General features: G+C 36.9%; 1 protein-coding gene across 5 annotated transcripts in view; it reads right to left on the bottom strand.

Moving 5' to 3' along the window:
• Positions 1-311: 311 nt before the first annotated feature.
• Positions 312-16,405, bottom strand: part of MBTPS2 (membrane bound transcription factor peptidase, site 2) — a 46,694-nt gene continuing 30,600 nt past the window's right edge. The window contains exons 8-12 of one of the 5 annotated variants that reach the window (XM_047715452.1): positions 13,310-13,404; positions 12,765-12,960; positions 11,313-11,388; positions 9,596-9,814; positions 312-588 (exon numbers count right to left, since the gene is read on the bottom strand). In XM_047715452.1, coding sequence (XP_047571408.1) covers positions 537-588; positions 9,596-9,814; positions 11,313-11,388; positions 12,765-12,960; positions 13,310-13,404 — 638 coding nt within the window. In that variant the 3' untranslated portion in view covers positions 312-536. Of the gene's footprint in view, positions 589-6,888; positions 9,815-11,312; positions 11,389-12,764; positions 12,961-13,309; positions 13,405-16,405 lie in introns of those variants that run through there. The other 4 variants (XM_047715453.1, XM_047715451.1, XM_047715454.1 and 1 more) reach the window with 4 other exon arrangements.

The raw sequence follows: 16,405 nt of genomic DNA on the forward strand, positions 1-16,405 counted from the left end.
CCAATAACCATATTCTGGAATAGCGCATTTACAAGAGTCATATTCTAAAATTTGGCAAATTTAAAAACCAACTACGGGGCGCCTGGGTGGCTCAGTGGGTTAAGCCGCTGCCTTCGGCTCAGGTCATGATCCCAGGTCCTGGGTTCGAGCCCCACATCGGGCTTACTGCTCAGCGGGGAGCCTGCTTCCTCCTCTCTCTCTGCCTGCCTCTCTGCTTACTTGTGATTTCTCTCTGTCAAATAAATAAAATCTTTAAAAAAAAAAAACAACTACAATGATCTCAGAGGAAAAACATTTTGAATGGGGAAAAAAGCACACTTATTCAAATTTTATAAGAAATAAAATACAAATTCATAATATCTTCATTACCTCTTATTTTCATGATTTTAAATTATGACTAAAAATGCATATATGTGAACAAGTAATCAAGGAATGCAGTGTTCCAAACTTAATCATTATATAATTAAAACAGATGAAGATAAGATACTTACTTTAAAGTCTGGACATCTATTCCAAAGACAGTTTTTTTTTAACCTTTAAAGACTAATATTAAACAATCCACAGAGAGAGGAATTAAAGCTTGAAAATCTAAGAAGCAAAAAAATAATTAAGAAGATGATGAAAACAGTACCTTTAGATAATGATATATATATATTAAGGATAATCTCCAGATTGCTAATCTATATTGCTTAGGAATGAGAAACACTATTTCAATAAACTAAAAATGCCTCAGGGAAAAAAATGATTTAAGGACTCTTGGACTCTTGTCAATTAAAGTACAAGACATATTCTCCATTCACTATATTACTAAACTGAAAAAGTTAATAATAAGTAGCTGCCTCCTATATGAATAAGAATGGTTTATTAAATGAGAGATAATTTCACGTATTATATCCATTCTCTCCAAAGGATATAAATTCATGACTTCTTGGCTGGCATGAAATATCTCTTAAGACTAGCCATCTCCTTTCAGATGACTGGCTAATCATTTGGGGATAACAAAGCACAAGGTTATATTCCTACTTTGCACCAACATCAAAATACATTGCATGTAAATTAAAGATTATAATATTTGAAAAAAATGAAATCATAAAATGATCATAAAATGTTTGTGAATATTTATAAAATCTTGAGAAAACTCTGAAAACATTTCACCAAAGGTAGAAAACATAAGGCAAAGGTTGACACATCATGATCTATAAAAATGTAAAAATAAGCATTAGCATTATACTTAAATGTGGTTTTAATTCATTCACATGTAACAAATCAAATGGCAGAGCTGAGCTTATGATGAAAAGCAGTAAGACAATAATCATTCCCATGAAAAACGGACAAAGGATAGGAATAAATGAAAATAACACAATGGCCAATAAATACATTTTAAAATGTTCAACCTTTTTTCTAATCAAGGAAATGCAAATTAAAATGAGATGCTATTTTTACATATCCAATTAAGAGAAAAATGTAAACGCAACAAGGCAATGTGTATATATAAAACATTCACATTTTGAAACAGTAATTTGTCTTTTAAGATTATCATAAGAGTTTCTAGAATTATCCAAAAAATCACAGATATGCAAAAAGACTCAGTTATAAGTATATCCCTCACTGCTTTGTTTATAACACTGCAAAACTGGAAATAACAGGGGTTGGTTAATTATGCCATATTCAGGGGTGCCTGGCTGGCTCAGTTGGCAGAGCATGTGACTCTTGATCTCAGGGTTGTGAGTTTAAGCCCTATGGTGGGCGTAGACCTTACTTTAAAAACAAAAAAAAAAGAAAAAAATATGGTACATTTAATGCTGCAATATTATATATCCATTTAAATAACACTAGAGTATTAATAACATTGAAAATTGTTTATAATACATGATAAAGTTTAAAAAGCAGTTTACCAGTTAATCTATAATATAATCCTATTTTTCCAATTACAATTTACTTTAAGACGTTTTCTATAACAAATGTGTATTTCTTTTTTAGTAAGAAAATTGTTTTTCTATAAAGGCCAAAGGAATCACATTATCTCCCTCCTGTTCCAATTCTATACTCTCCAAGCAAATTCCTGATTATCAACTTCTTTTTCCCAGGTATTTCTGTAACAAAAAAGGGGATGCCCTGGACTGGAGAAGTGAACATTCTGTAAATTGCAAAGTGCTACCCACTTCCCATTGTGGATTTCTGGTGATACATACAGCCTAGAAAGAAAATTAGAAGCCATTAAAGGAGGGAAACAAAGTGACTGAAAGGGAAGAAAACAATGCTAGGAATAAAGTATTAAAGTCAGGGACCTATAAAAGAAGGTAAGGTATGGTCAAATGTATTTGTAAACCCTTGCAACAAATGTGAGTCCTGAGTAATGAAAAGTAGTAAGAAGGTGATGATTACTGCAGGGAAATAGGGACAAATGAGGTGGATTTAAAAACCTACATAAGAACACACATTAAAAAAGAAAGCTTAGCCTCTTTTCTAATTAATTAATGCAAAATAAAATGAACATGTAAAAAAATAGCTTATTTTGAAATACAATATCCTAAACTGTGCACAGAGTAGACAGCTTTCTATAATCTGATGTAGTCCTCAAAGTCCATTCTACCCCAAATTCTCTCTCATATTGGTTCATCACAGTGCGTCCTTCTGAGTTAAAATGTTTGGGTAAGAGCAGGTTTAAATGCCCAAGTTACTATCAGTACACATACCCACAAAGGTCATTTTGAATTGTTTCAGTGAGCAAAATCTTTAGCCAACATCTTAAGTATTATGATTTTTGGCTCATTTTGATTGGAGGAAGAAATATTTAAAAGGGTCAAGGACTGGAAGACATCTGGACAACAAGAGCGAGCCCAAAGGCAGTAGAAGCCAAGGAGGCATATCAAAAGGAGGCAGGATCTGACACTGTGTGATCAGGGATGTCAAGGCAAATTTATGTCATAATTCTGCATTAAGAAAATAAGTAATTTAAGTATATAATATCTTGAACATTCCAGGAACCATATTAAGAACTTCATGTAAACTGCTTTAACAATCTTAAAAAGGAAAATACTGTTATATCTATTTTTAAAAATAGTTCATGCTACATAGAAAAATAAACCTGGAACCTGGATTTCCTACCTCACACCATATATTGTAGAAATCAAAAATCTCATTGTGGGGGGGCGCCTGGGTGGCTCAGTGGGTTAAGCCGCTGCCTTCGGCTCAGGTCATGATCCCAGGTCCTGGGTTCTAAGCCCCACATCGGGCTTTCTGCTCAGCAGGGAGCCTGCTTCCTCCTTTCTCTCTCTGCCTGCCTCTCTGCCTACTTGTGATTTCTCTCTATCAAATAAATAAATAAAATCAAAAAAAAAAAAAAAAAAATCTCATTGTGAAAGTACAACTCTAAAGTAAATAGAAGAAATTGTAGAATATTACTGTGACTTTGGGAAAGGACAGGACTCAAAAAATTAATGGATTTTACTGTATCAAACTAAAGATAAACTTGTTCAATGACAAAACGTCATGAATAAAACTTATAAATGGGTGACAGATGGAAAAATTATTTGCAACATCTAAGATGGACAAGAGATTGATATCTAGAACATGGGCTGTTCTATAAACAGTTAGATAGTAAATATTTAGGCTTTGGAGGTCATATGGTCTTTGTTGGAACTGCTCAACTCTGCTGTTGTAGCATGAACAGAGCCATACACAATATATAAATGAATGAATGTAGCTGTGTTTTTAAAAAAATATTGATTTATTTCATAGAGAGAGAGCGAGCGAGCGAGCAGGGGAAGGGCAGAGGGAGAGATAGAATCTCCAGCAAACTCCCCATTGAGTGCAGAGACTGAAGAGGGGCTTGAATCCCAAGACCCCAAGATAATGGCCTGAGCCAAAGTCAAAAGTCAGAGGCTCAAATGACTGAGCCACCCAGGTGCCCCTGAAAGGGGCTATGTTCTAAGAAATCCTTATTTACAAAACTAGGTGGTGAGCAGGATTTGGCTTGCAGGCTGCAGTTTGTTGACTCCTAATCTAGAATATACAAAAAATTCTTATGGATCAATAAGAAAAATTTAGTAAACTCAATGGACAGCCCGGCAAAGGATATCAATAAGCAGTTGGCAAAATGAAAAATCTAAGTGGCTAAACAAGTATATTAATCGAGAAATGCCAATTAAAAGTAAATACATTTTGCACACATCTGTGAGAACATGAAAGTCAGACAATTCGGGTGGAGGTAAGGGCAGGGGAAACATGGAACCCTCATGCCTTGCTGATGAGGGTCAGTTAGACATTCTGCAGAGCAATCTAGAAGTGCTAAGTTAATTTAAGTATATGTTTCCATAATCTAAATAAAGGAGAACTCCTTGATAAAGGGTAGCAGGCAACTTATAACAACAAAAATATTTGCCTTATTTTGTAATTAGATTTAACATATTTTTCTCATTTCACTAGAGATAGACAAAAACACCATCATAGACTGTCACTAGTCTACAGATCAGCTGTTATAAACTACTTCTATCAATGTGTTTTAGACATGGAAAAAATATTAATATTCTTAGCATCTAATTCTTTCACAGTTTAGAGTTTCGTATCTTTAAGAGAACTGGTTTTAGATACTAGACTGAGTGCAAAATTTACATAAACTTAAGATAAAGCAAGACTTCAATTTTGTAGGATGGACAGCCAATTACAGGGTTCTACTCTTAGATCTTTCTGCGTTTTTCTCTCTTCTGAAGAATGTCAAGAGCACATCAGCAGAAAAATCTGAGAAATGATCAGTTAATAAGAAGGGATGATTATTGAATATCCATCAATCTTTAGCTAAATAAAACTAAGATATGGCCAAAACACCAAGACGAGCTTGCAAATACACTGATTAAAAAGGTGTATTATCTTGGGGTGCCTGGGTGGCTCAGTGGGTTAAGCCTCTGCCTTTGGCCCAGGTCATGGTCTCAGGGTCCTGGGATGGAGCCCCATGTTGGGCTCACTGCTCAGCAGGGAGCCTGACTCCCCGCCCCCACCCCCCGCCCGCCTCTCTGCCTACTTGTGATCTGTCAAATTAAAAAAAAAAAAAAATTAAAAAAAACTGTATTGTCTCAAAGAAAACATATCCATATGCTTTATCCTTTTTTTTTTTAGCAGGGGGAAGGGCAGAGGGAGAGGGAGATAGAATCTTTTTTTTTTTTTAAAGATTTTATTTATTTATTTGTCAGAGAGAGAGAGGGAGAGAGAGCAAGCACAGGCAGACAGAATGGCAGGCAGAGGCAGAGGGAGAAGCAGGCTCCCTGATGAGCAAGGAGCCCGATGTGGGACTCGATCCCAGGACGCTGGGATCATGACCTGAGCCGAAGGCAGCTGCTTAACCAACTGAGCCACCCAGGCGTCCCAGGGAGATAGAATCTTAAGCAAGCTCCACACCCAGCATAGAGACTGACACAGGGTTCAATCTCATAGCCTTGAGTCATGACCTGAGTCAAAATCAAGAGTCGGATGCTTAACCGACTGAGCCACCCAAGGCACCTTCACATGCTTTATTAAGTAATCTCTACACCCAATATGGGACTTGAACTCATAACTCTGAGATCAAGAGCTGCATGCTCTACTGACTGAGCTAGCCAGGCACCCCTTTACATGCTTAACCTTAAAAATGATTTATTTAAACTCTATTCTAGTATTGAAAACCACTTGCGAATTAAAAGCTGTGAAATAAATGAAACATTTTCTTACTTCCCAGTGTTTTATCACATGTTCATTTGCTTAAAAGTTAGTTTATACTAAAGCCTATGTATACTATTGTTTTTTGAGTAGTCATTGAAAGAAAAGTAGTTTACCCAGTGAATTGTACATATTAAACAGGTAAATTTTATAATATTTAATTCTATCTTAAGCTGCTAAAAAAAGTGGTTTAGATAATCAGTCATCTAGTCTTGTGGCTCTTAACTGTAGCAGAATGGGATCAGAGGCAAAAAGGAGTGGAATGATGCCAGCCAATCAGGATTTGGGCTAAATTTCCAGCCTATTTTATCTGGCCTTTAGGTAATCTAGAAAGAGAATGTGTGCCCATGTGTGTGTGTGTGGGGTGTGTAGAGAGGGAAAGTGAGAGAGAGTGGGGAAGGGGAGAGAGAGGAAGAGAGGGAGAGAGAGATTGAGGCTGGCACTGTGGACAAGGGAGGGAGTGCTAGAGCAAAAGTTCAAGATGAACCAAATGTCAGAGTTGCAATACATTTCCATGAATTCCTAAGAAATAGAGAAGACTTCTGTTGGACACTACTGAAAGGAAACGTGACAGTCCTCCAAAGCAGTAGTGGGAGCACAGGAATCTTATTTAAAAAAGACTTCTTTTAGGTGCCTGGGTGGCTCAGTTAGTTAAGCGTCCACCTTCGGCTCAGATCATGATCCCAGGGTCTTAGGATTGGGTCCCACATCAGGCTCCTTCCTCGGCTGGGAACCTGTTTCTTCCTCTCCCCACTTATGCTCTCTCTTGCTATCTTTTTCTCTCAAATAAATACAATCTTTTTTTTTTTTTTTAAGACTTCTTTCTGGGGCGCCTGGGTGGCTCAGTGGGTTAAGCCGCTGCCTTTGGCTCAGGTCATGATCTCAGGTCCTTGGGATTGAGTCCCACATCGGGCTCTCTGCTCAGCAGGGAGCCTGCTTCCCTCTCTCTCTCTCTCTGCCTGCCTCTCCATCTACTTGTGATCTCTGTCAAATAAATAAATAAAATCTTAAAAAAAAAAAAAAAGACTTCTTTCTGTGGTCCGCAACAACTTTCATATAAGGACTGCTTGAGTGGAAACTGAAGGTTGCTTTTAGAAACAAGAATTTAAAAACGAAGATCACACTGTATGTAAAGGGAACACTTTTGGTAGAAAAGAACACGTTTTTTTTTTTTTTTTAAAAAAGACAACACATAGATATGATAAAACACAGAGTGCTGGTACACATTTATTCTTTTATTGCTAAACATCAAATGCCAGTGGCTATGGTATCTTCAACTTGAATACTAAGAATGAATTACAGCATAGTTGAAAGAAAGATCCGTAGAAAAAAATACCTGTGCACCATTAATTAGTATGTGGACATTCAATAAATACCACAGGACAAACTGATGACGGAGAGCCATGTATCCATGAAGTGCCTGTTTAAAATTTGCTGTTAGAATAGATGACAATGACCCTATAAGAATGATTATCAAAAGGTCAAGTTTAAACCATGTCTTTTCCAACTGAGATGAAAAGAATATATACGTTCTTTACACATTGTAGGTGATTTAAAAAACTGTGGAAAATGTAAACAATGTAGAGTAGAACACTGAAAATAAAGTACTGTTGAACAACGTGACAACACAGAAAGCACATTTTTTTCAAATCCTCAAAGTAATTCATTTTTCTAATTGCTCTACATTAACCAAAATGGGTTATTTTCATAAAGATGATAATATACTAGGGACACAAAGACCTTCCAGGTTATTTTGTTGTTAACATATATTTACAGTAAATATTCAATAATACTATTCATAGCTTACTTAAATAGAAACATGCTTTTCTAATCCATAAATACCAGTATTCATCATTCATTCGACCACGTTTATTAAGTATTTATGATGTCTCATGCACTGTGCCAGGGATGCAAAGCCGAGTATGGCATGGTCCTTGCTCTAGAAGTGCCCACAATCAAGCTGAAGAGACAGCAGATAATATTTCCTTTCTTACACGATGAGGCCATTTCTATGCAAATGCAACTGATTTGCTCATTATCCTAATAAGAGTGGTTCTCAAATCCCAACCCTATAGAGCAAGAGACCAAGATGTTCAAATGCTACAAGAAAATGAGGTGTTTGGTTGTAGCTGTTGTTTTTTTTTCCCACCCAGAAAAAGAAGTTAATGGGTAGGATTTCCTCATTAAAATTTTTTTGTTTTAAAAAACTGACCTGCACATATACAACATGTTCATTAGTAAACTGCATAGTTCATGTTATCAAATTAATTATGCAAGTATTTCATGGTATTCTCCAAGTTCTACTATCTAAACAGGTCTGAGCTCTCTGCTAACAGACTTTAATCCTGAATGACTATCTACCTAAGAATACAACAACCACCTTTTTTCCTGGGATAAAAGAATAACTTGTATGATTTTAGTAGTGGTAATAACTGATGACATCAAGTCATTCATAAAATCTTAACAGTATACTCAATAAATAATTTCTATTTAAGAAGGCAGGCAAACTTGCAATACAGTCTAAAGAACTTAAAAATTAAAAACCTTTATTGCTGAAGAGCAGCTCAATAATCAGAAAAAGGTGAACCCCATGGAATGCCTCACTTAGTGAAAAAGTTGGGTACACAGTTGTTAATGTTCTTGAGTGTATGAAGGAAGCACGTATTTTTCAACAAAGAACAGTACGCTCAGACACTTAGAAGACCAAGAGCTTCACAGTGGCATGTTGACTTCCTGGGTCTTCCAGGGTTCCAGCTCCAGTCCAAAAGACCTTGAACTACTCAGGGCTCTTTTGGGCTCAAGAGTCAGTTCCCAGTCTCTGGTAAATCCACATCTGTACTCATGTGTAGCCATTCTCACTGTACTACCAAGTCTTCCGTGGACCCATAGAGGTAGCTTAGGAGAAAGATGGAAAGCAAGGACTGGGTGTTTACAGTCAATACAGAGAAACATGGAAGCTGCTGGTGAGGACAGAGTATGGTTGAGAGCTTAAGGTAGTTGCTCCTTGAAGGCAGGAACCCAGGACCTAGGCCCCAGATAACCCCAGCAGCACAAGAGAAAACGTCTACCCTGAAAGGGTTCTGAGCTTCAAAGCTTCGTGGAGAATGGTAACCAGGACTGCAGCAGATCTGTCTGGTGATCTGTTAGAAGACCAGGCTCAGTTCTGACACTTAACTTTAACTTTCTCAGCTCACATGCTGCAAGTGGAAGATACTTCTTGTAGCTCACTCTGAATGTCAGAACACAGTGCTGCTTTATGAGGGTATGTACGGGGACATTTTATCAAAAAGGCAACTCTTGTAGGGCAAAGCATGTGTCATTGTAAGCCCTACCTCCTACTTTGTTCCCTTATTTGGTATCATTTAACAAAGATTTTCCCTTTCATGTCAGCAGATGCTTTTATAGAATTTTATTAATTGTAATCAGACCTCAGTTGTCAGAGTACAAAATAATAAATCAATAAATCTTAAAATACTTTTCAAACTAAGAAAGAAGACAAGAGAGGTAGGCCAAGGAAATGCTCACCCTTCCACTTGGCCAGAGTCTGGTCTTCTTCAAATCTGGGTTAATGATGCTTTTTCAGAAAGTTTGCCCCAATTAATTTCACCCAATTCTCTTCTCCTTTACACTACTGCAGTATGATATGTAGTCACACAGAATGGTTTAATATGAATTTTCACTTGTTTAGAAATTGTTTCACAAGCATCTGAAATTTGTTAAGTTCAGTCTTTAAAAGTAGGATGTGGTCAGGGACTATGCCTTTCATTTCTTGTTTAGCCCCCATTCCAGAGTTTGGATATTCTGATACAGGAGGAGCTTAAAGTTTTTGGTTAAAATGTAATTTTAAGGAAATGCTTTCTCTTTCATATAAAGTATCATTCTGCAAGATGAGTGCAAACATTACCGTGCTGTAACCATCCAGAGTCCCAGGGTCACGTTGGCAGCCAGAAGTACACTACCACCAAGCAAGATGAAAAATCCTATCAGATCTTTGATGTCATTGTCTCCAACCACTGAGGTAAGGGTAGCATCTAGGAAAGAGTTTAAAATCCACTGACCATCCAAGGCAAAGCAGGGCACTGCATTAACAATAGCCAGAGCTCCTGACAGAGAAATCAGGTACCTGGTTAAAATGAGTTAAGGAGCCGACTGTGAAGTCTGAGTGGAAAACACATATTTAGTAATCAGAAGAAGATATTTTACTAGGACTACATTTGAGATTATACTTGACTTCCCTACTTTCTTTAAATTTCTGCCCCTAGTACAGGATATTCCTTCTTAGATCCTGGCATTTACTTATTTATTTTTTAAAAGATTTATTTGAGAGAGAGAGAACGTGGGTGAGCAAGGGGGAGGGGCAGATGGGAAGAGAGAGAGAATCCTGAAGCAGACTTCTCACTGAGCAAGGAGCCCCATGAGGGGTTCGATCCCACAACCCTGAGACAATGACTTGAGCCAAAACCAAGAGCTGGCTGCTCAACTGACAGCCACCCAGGCAATCCAGATCTCTACTATTTCAAACAAATTGTTTATATTATTTTGAAGCTCAAAAACCTTGACTAGAAAAATAAAGGCCAACCATTTGCAAACTAAAGCAATCTGTAACAAACTCAGAGGAAGACTGAGTCTTTGTAATCTTCTAATGACACAAGGAGGGAAAGGAATGTGGAAGCAATTAGAAATAAGGGAAAATCATTTTTTGATCCTTACTAATACTAACTTATCTTAGGAAACATAAAGATTTTGGCCCCTTCAACTCTATTTTACTATTATCTATGAGGTGATAGAGTAAATATAACTATAACATAACTATTTTATTATCATCTATAAGGTTATGTCTATCATAAATCTCTGAGACAAAGGTACAATCTACAAGGTACAATCTTGATTGTACATATTTTCCAGTAACTGCTCATTTGTTTTCCCTTTCACATTTCTGCAAATTATTGAAAGAAACGAAGATGATTTAAAAGCGACAAAAATATGTATTGTGCACATGAAACTGATGTAACACTGTAATGTTAACTATAATGGAATTGAAAAAAAAAGATCCGTACTTAGATATAAACTTAAAATCTAGAAAGTTTAAAAAAAGTGACAAAAAGAAAGAACCCTTACAAACTGCTCGGTTTGTTCAGATTCTTCATAATGATGGATTTAAAAAATCAAGTTTTATATTCAAACAAAATATGCTGAAGAACTCAAGATATTGTCCTCTGAATTGCTATTTTGATAGTGGAAACCAGTTCGGGCTCCCTTACTCATTCCTCCATTTAGTCAGAGTTAACGGGGCAGAATTCGTCACTGTGATAGAAATTGAAGCTTTCAATCTTTATAAACTTACTAAGGGGTCTCAGATCAGTAAATTCAACTCTCAACTCTCAATTTATAGTCTCGGTTCCTTTTCCTCCCTATCTTAACTTTTTTCCTTCCCCGATCTCTCTCTCTCCTGTGACTTCTTCCCTCCTAGTTACAATTTGATCTTCTTCAACTTTAAAGTCTCCTTTTTAATTGTTAGCAATCAATCGATATTATAAGGTGCGTGCATGCTCTATTCAAGGTAAGCCTGATCATGTTCCAAGTAACACTTTTAAAAACATCCTTCACGCCAGAAAGGATACTTGACAAATGTCTCCACAACCACAGGCAGATCTATGCTTAGAAAGTTGAAACGTGGGATAAAACTGGTGATGCTCACTAAAAAAGAAAAATAAGGAATAATGAATATTGTTCATACAGGTAAGTAACAGTATTATAAAAATTTTTCCATATGGTAAAAAATTAGGCTAGCCTATTAAATTGGTTGAGAAAGCCCTTCCCAAACATATGCAGGCAGCCTATATGCCACATATAAAACAATTATTCTAGAACACCTAATAAATATAGTGGAATATAGAAATTCATGTCCCAGTGTGTACTTACATTCGACTGTATACCAAGTATGACTACCAAATACAGAGACTGACTTAAAAACTATGGCAGAATTTATCAAGAGTCCTTATCCTTCAAAGAGGTATAACCTTAAAATCATATTAATTCTATTAATTAAAAAGAAGAATGACCCAGGTTGTAACTCAGAATATGACTATGAAGCAATGGGAGAGCGTTTTAAAGAGTAACATAAAACCTACATATTCATCAACTGAGGAATGGATAGAGAATGTGGTATGTCCGCAGAATGGAATATTTGGCCATAAAAAGGAAGGGCATATTGACGCCTGCTATACCACGGATGAACCTTAAATACATTACACTAAGTGAGAGAAGTCAGTCACAAAATATTCTACTTATATGAAATGTGCAGAACAGGCAAACTTATAGAAAGTAGATTAGTGGTTGCCAAGAGGTGGGGGGCGGGGTTGGGAAGAAATGAGAACTGACTGCTTAATGGATATGGGGTTTCTTTTTGGGGTGATGAAAATATTCTAGACCTAGATTGTGGTGATGGTGACACAACTCTGAATATATTAAAAACTCTTCAATTGTACACCCTAAAAGGGTCAAATACATGGTATGTGAATTATATTTCAATACAATTGTTATAAAAAAAACAACAAAACGAGTTGGATCATATGATCTTCAGCCATATGGAGAAGCTATCTATTTAGTCCAATCATGTAGCCACTGTTGAAACAATTATGCTGGCCCAGTTTTGAAAATTATATTCATATAAAATTCATGTGTTATACACAAATTATAGTCTTAACACAATGACTCCTGGATTCTCTGGGATATGTTGCTCTTGCCACTGTTTTGGGAGTTTGGAGAGATGTAATAAGCCCTCAGAGAACATCTGAGAGAGCACCTATGTGACTTGGGAATAAATGGTGGTGAAAAGAAAATACATTACTCTCTATAGGCAGACATGGGAATCAGCTCCATCTTGCTTTATAAATTCAGATTATTTTCCTAATGGTAAATTTCATACAACACTTAAGAACAAGTCAATAAGACTTTGAAAAGTGGTCACATTTATAATAAATAAAATTAACATAGGATTTGTACTGAGTTTCTGCCATGAAGAATATATACCATCTTAATGATTTTGGGGGTCGACCACAATAAACACTCACCTGTGTAGTGAAGGTGCAGTGGATGGCCTACATACAACATATCAATTTGAGGTGGATGTTTCACTTTTATTAAGCGAGTATGAGTTTCCAAAGAAGGTATTATACAGAAACTTGAACTTGAACTTTTTTTACAATCTTTATTGGTTCTACAAACTTGCGTGGCTTCCACTGCTTTCCGGGCAGGTAAGCATGTGTGCTATGAACAAAAAATTAGTCAATACTAAAAATAATTTACTAACAAGAAAACAAGAAAGTTACAGGTTTTTAATATCTTTTATGTCACAGAGAATATAAGGAACAAATTCACACAGAAGAAATGCCATTCATGTGCACCTACTATAAATTAGATTCAAATATTCCACTTTGGCCAAGTAAGGTATCACACCTGTAAATTGTTGAAAAGTCTCAGTTGAAATGTGACAAGTGAAATGTAGAAATGTTAATAAAACAACACGAAGCAAAAGGGAAAAGTTTTTAGAGATTCCATTTTAGATCTATATGATTATTTAGTAAAGACTGTATCAGACAAGCAAGGGACAACTCACCAAACGCTTATTAAAGTTATTTCTGTAGGAAAAGCACACATCCGTGAGGCTGTGATTGTTACAACATTCAGTCGAACCATCTAGCCGTTTGTATGCTGGAGAGAAATAATTTTTTAGAATCTGTTATACAGAAGTACATTTAAAAACGTTTTTTTTTACTTATTTATTTGACAGAGAAAGACACAGCAGGAGAGGGAACACAAGCAGTGGGAGTGGAAGAGGGAGAAGCAGGCTTCCTGTGGGCAGGGAGCCCGATGTGGGGCTCGATCCCAGGTCCCTGGAATCACGGCCTGAGCTGAAGGCAGACGCTTAATGACTGAGCCACCCAGGTGCCCCCAGAAGTACATTTGTAATAAAAATTTTGCTTTCAAGACAAAAAATATAAGCAAAATGCACATGAATTTGGAAACAATTGTGTGATTGAGGATTCAGTTTGAAAGGCTACTTGCTGCAGTGACTTTATGGTAAAAAAAGGACATGATATTACAAAAAGAAATGCGCCCAGTTTGGAATCAAGAAGCAGTACTATAGGGGCGCCTGGGTGGCTCAGTGGGTTAAGCCTCTGCCTTCGGCTCAGGTCATGATCTCAGGGTCCTGGGATGGAGCCCCGAATCAGGTTCTCTGCTCAGCGGGGAGCCTGCCTCCCCTCTCTCTCTGCCTGCCTCTCTGCCTAGTTGTGATCTCTCTCTCTGTCAAATAAATAAATTGAAAAAAAAAGCAGTACTTACCCTAGATTAACTGTCCTCACATAAACTTACTTCAAATAAAGCTGGAGTTCCAGGGTCTCAGCAGGTTTTGCAATAACTCCAGCAGGTCAAGCACAAATATTTAATGAGTCACTATTAGCAGCTGTAATGCTACTGATCTAGGATTACTACTGAGTTCCTGCATTGTAGTGTTAGCAGAATGGGCGAGAGGATGCCTAAGAGGCTCTTATCCCTAAAATCCCTATTATAGCAAATATCTATCTTACCTCCATGCTTACCTTGGGGCTTTCCTCATAAAATCAGGGCAGCCCAATTTGACCGCAGAGATGTGCAATATTTGACTGCCTACCAGTAATCCAGTTACCATTTTTGGAAGACAATGGAAACAGGGCAACTTTTTATTCCCATTATTCATTTATTTTTAAAAGTTCTTTGCTAGACTGCCTCACTTGTATCTAGGGCAGAATAAGAAAACTAAGTCATTGATACAGGTGGGATAAAAAATTATTTCCATGTATTTATTTTGGAAGGTTTCCTGTATTCAGCATATCAAACTTGTAAAGCATAAATCGATGTGCAGCAGGGACCAATTAAACTTAGAATCTTATATTCGCACTACCATGCTCAGAGGTGCTGAGGAAGACAGACTCAAGAGCAAAGTTACCACAGAACTACCAAAAAAAAAAAAAAGTACATTTTTCCAGTCCACAGGAAGTTGTTCTATTACAAGAGTGTCTTCAGGAGCACTGGCATGAAGATCTTAGTTGAGATGCAATGTGATTTTATAAGGATTTTCTATTTTTGCCATCAGTTGTTTGCGTTTAAGGGTTTTTTTTTTTTAAAGTTTCATTTATTTAAGTGATCTCTATACCCAACGGTTGGCTTGAACTCCTGACCCTGAGCTCAAGAGTCAGATGCTCTACTACTGAGCCAGCCAGACACCCCAAAACAGTTTAAAAAAAAAAAACTAGGTTATTTGAGGGGTGCCTGGGTGACTCAGTCCATTAAGTGTCTGACACCTGATCTCGGCTCAGGTCTTGATCTCAGGGTCGAGAGTTCAGCCCTGCACTGGGCTCCACACCCAATGGGGATCCTACTTAAAAAAGAAAGGAAAAAAGACATCTTGTATTGGTTAGACTGTCACCATCTTTCCTTGGCCAACATAAAACGAAGAACAAAACAGAGATGACAAAAACTAGCTGACAAATCAGTTTCTCCTCTGCATTGCTTGGCTGTGTGGGTAGTTTTGATTTGTTTTCTTAGCATGATTGAATAGGTATTTAAATTTGGGATGATGAGTTGTCTTTGAAATATGAAAGCAAACTGTGACTATCTAATGGCACAGACAAACCTGTGCCTATAATCATTCATCAGCCCTAACTGTAAAGTATAAGGTAAAAAGTTGTTTAGGATTTTTTATTTTTTACCAATTCAGGCTACAATTTCAATGTTCTCTCTGATTAGTTGCCAAGTCCCACCAATTTTAACCTCCTTATTATTTTTCTCCCTATATGTTCCCATTTGAGTATAGATTCTATTTCCTCTCATGTGACCCATTTGAAGAATCCTAGTAAGTCTTGTTTGCTCATCAGCTAGCCAACACATGCAAGCCTTTCCTACATACTGAATGCTTCAGATTAACCTTCCAATGTAGAACTATGAGACTCCAACTCCTCTAATCCAAAACTTCCAAAGATTGCACTGCTCCCAAATAATGCTAAATTCCATAGACTAAAATAGAGAGACTAGAGACTTCTTTTATCATCTTATCTCATACCATTAACTTGCTGAACCAAGTTACCAGCAGTTCCCTGACCATTTTCTAGTCTATGGTTACGAGGTTCCTTTCTATCTTGGCCTCCTGAAATTCAACTCACTGCTGAGGCCCAACTCAAGGGCCGCTGCTATGAAATCTGCCCTCCTCTTCTCAGTCAAGACTGATTGCCACCAATTCCCATAACTCCACCAATTCCCGTCATTACCCACAGTTAACCTTGTACCGCAATAATATGGTTATGGTCTGCTTCTTTTTTAAAAAAGTTTTTATTTAAATTCCAATTGATTAATGTACGGTGTAATATTCGTTTCGGGTATAATATAGTGATTCAACACTTCCATACCTCACCCAGTGCTCATCACAAGTAAACTCCTTAATCCCTATCACATGGTCTATATCCTTGACTAGATTAAGCTCCTTGAGAAAAAAATTTCTCAATCTTACATAAGGTACATAATTCAATATACATTGACTACATAAATGATGTTCTATGCCATTTGCCTTTGTTTTAGTAATTATTTACAAAATTTACATCTGATGCTTGACCACTAACTTTTCTTGGAGGAATGTATGCAATACAGAATTGAAAATCAAGAATCTGATATCACTTTT

Source organism: Lutra lutra, chromosome X (genome assembly GCF_902655055.1).
Source record: "Lutra lutra chromosome X, mLutLut1.2, whole genome shotgun sequence".
NCBI classification, from domain to species: Eukaryota; Metazoa; Chordata; class Mammalia; order Carnivora; family Mustelidae; genus Lutra; species Lutra lutra.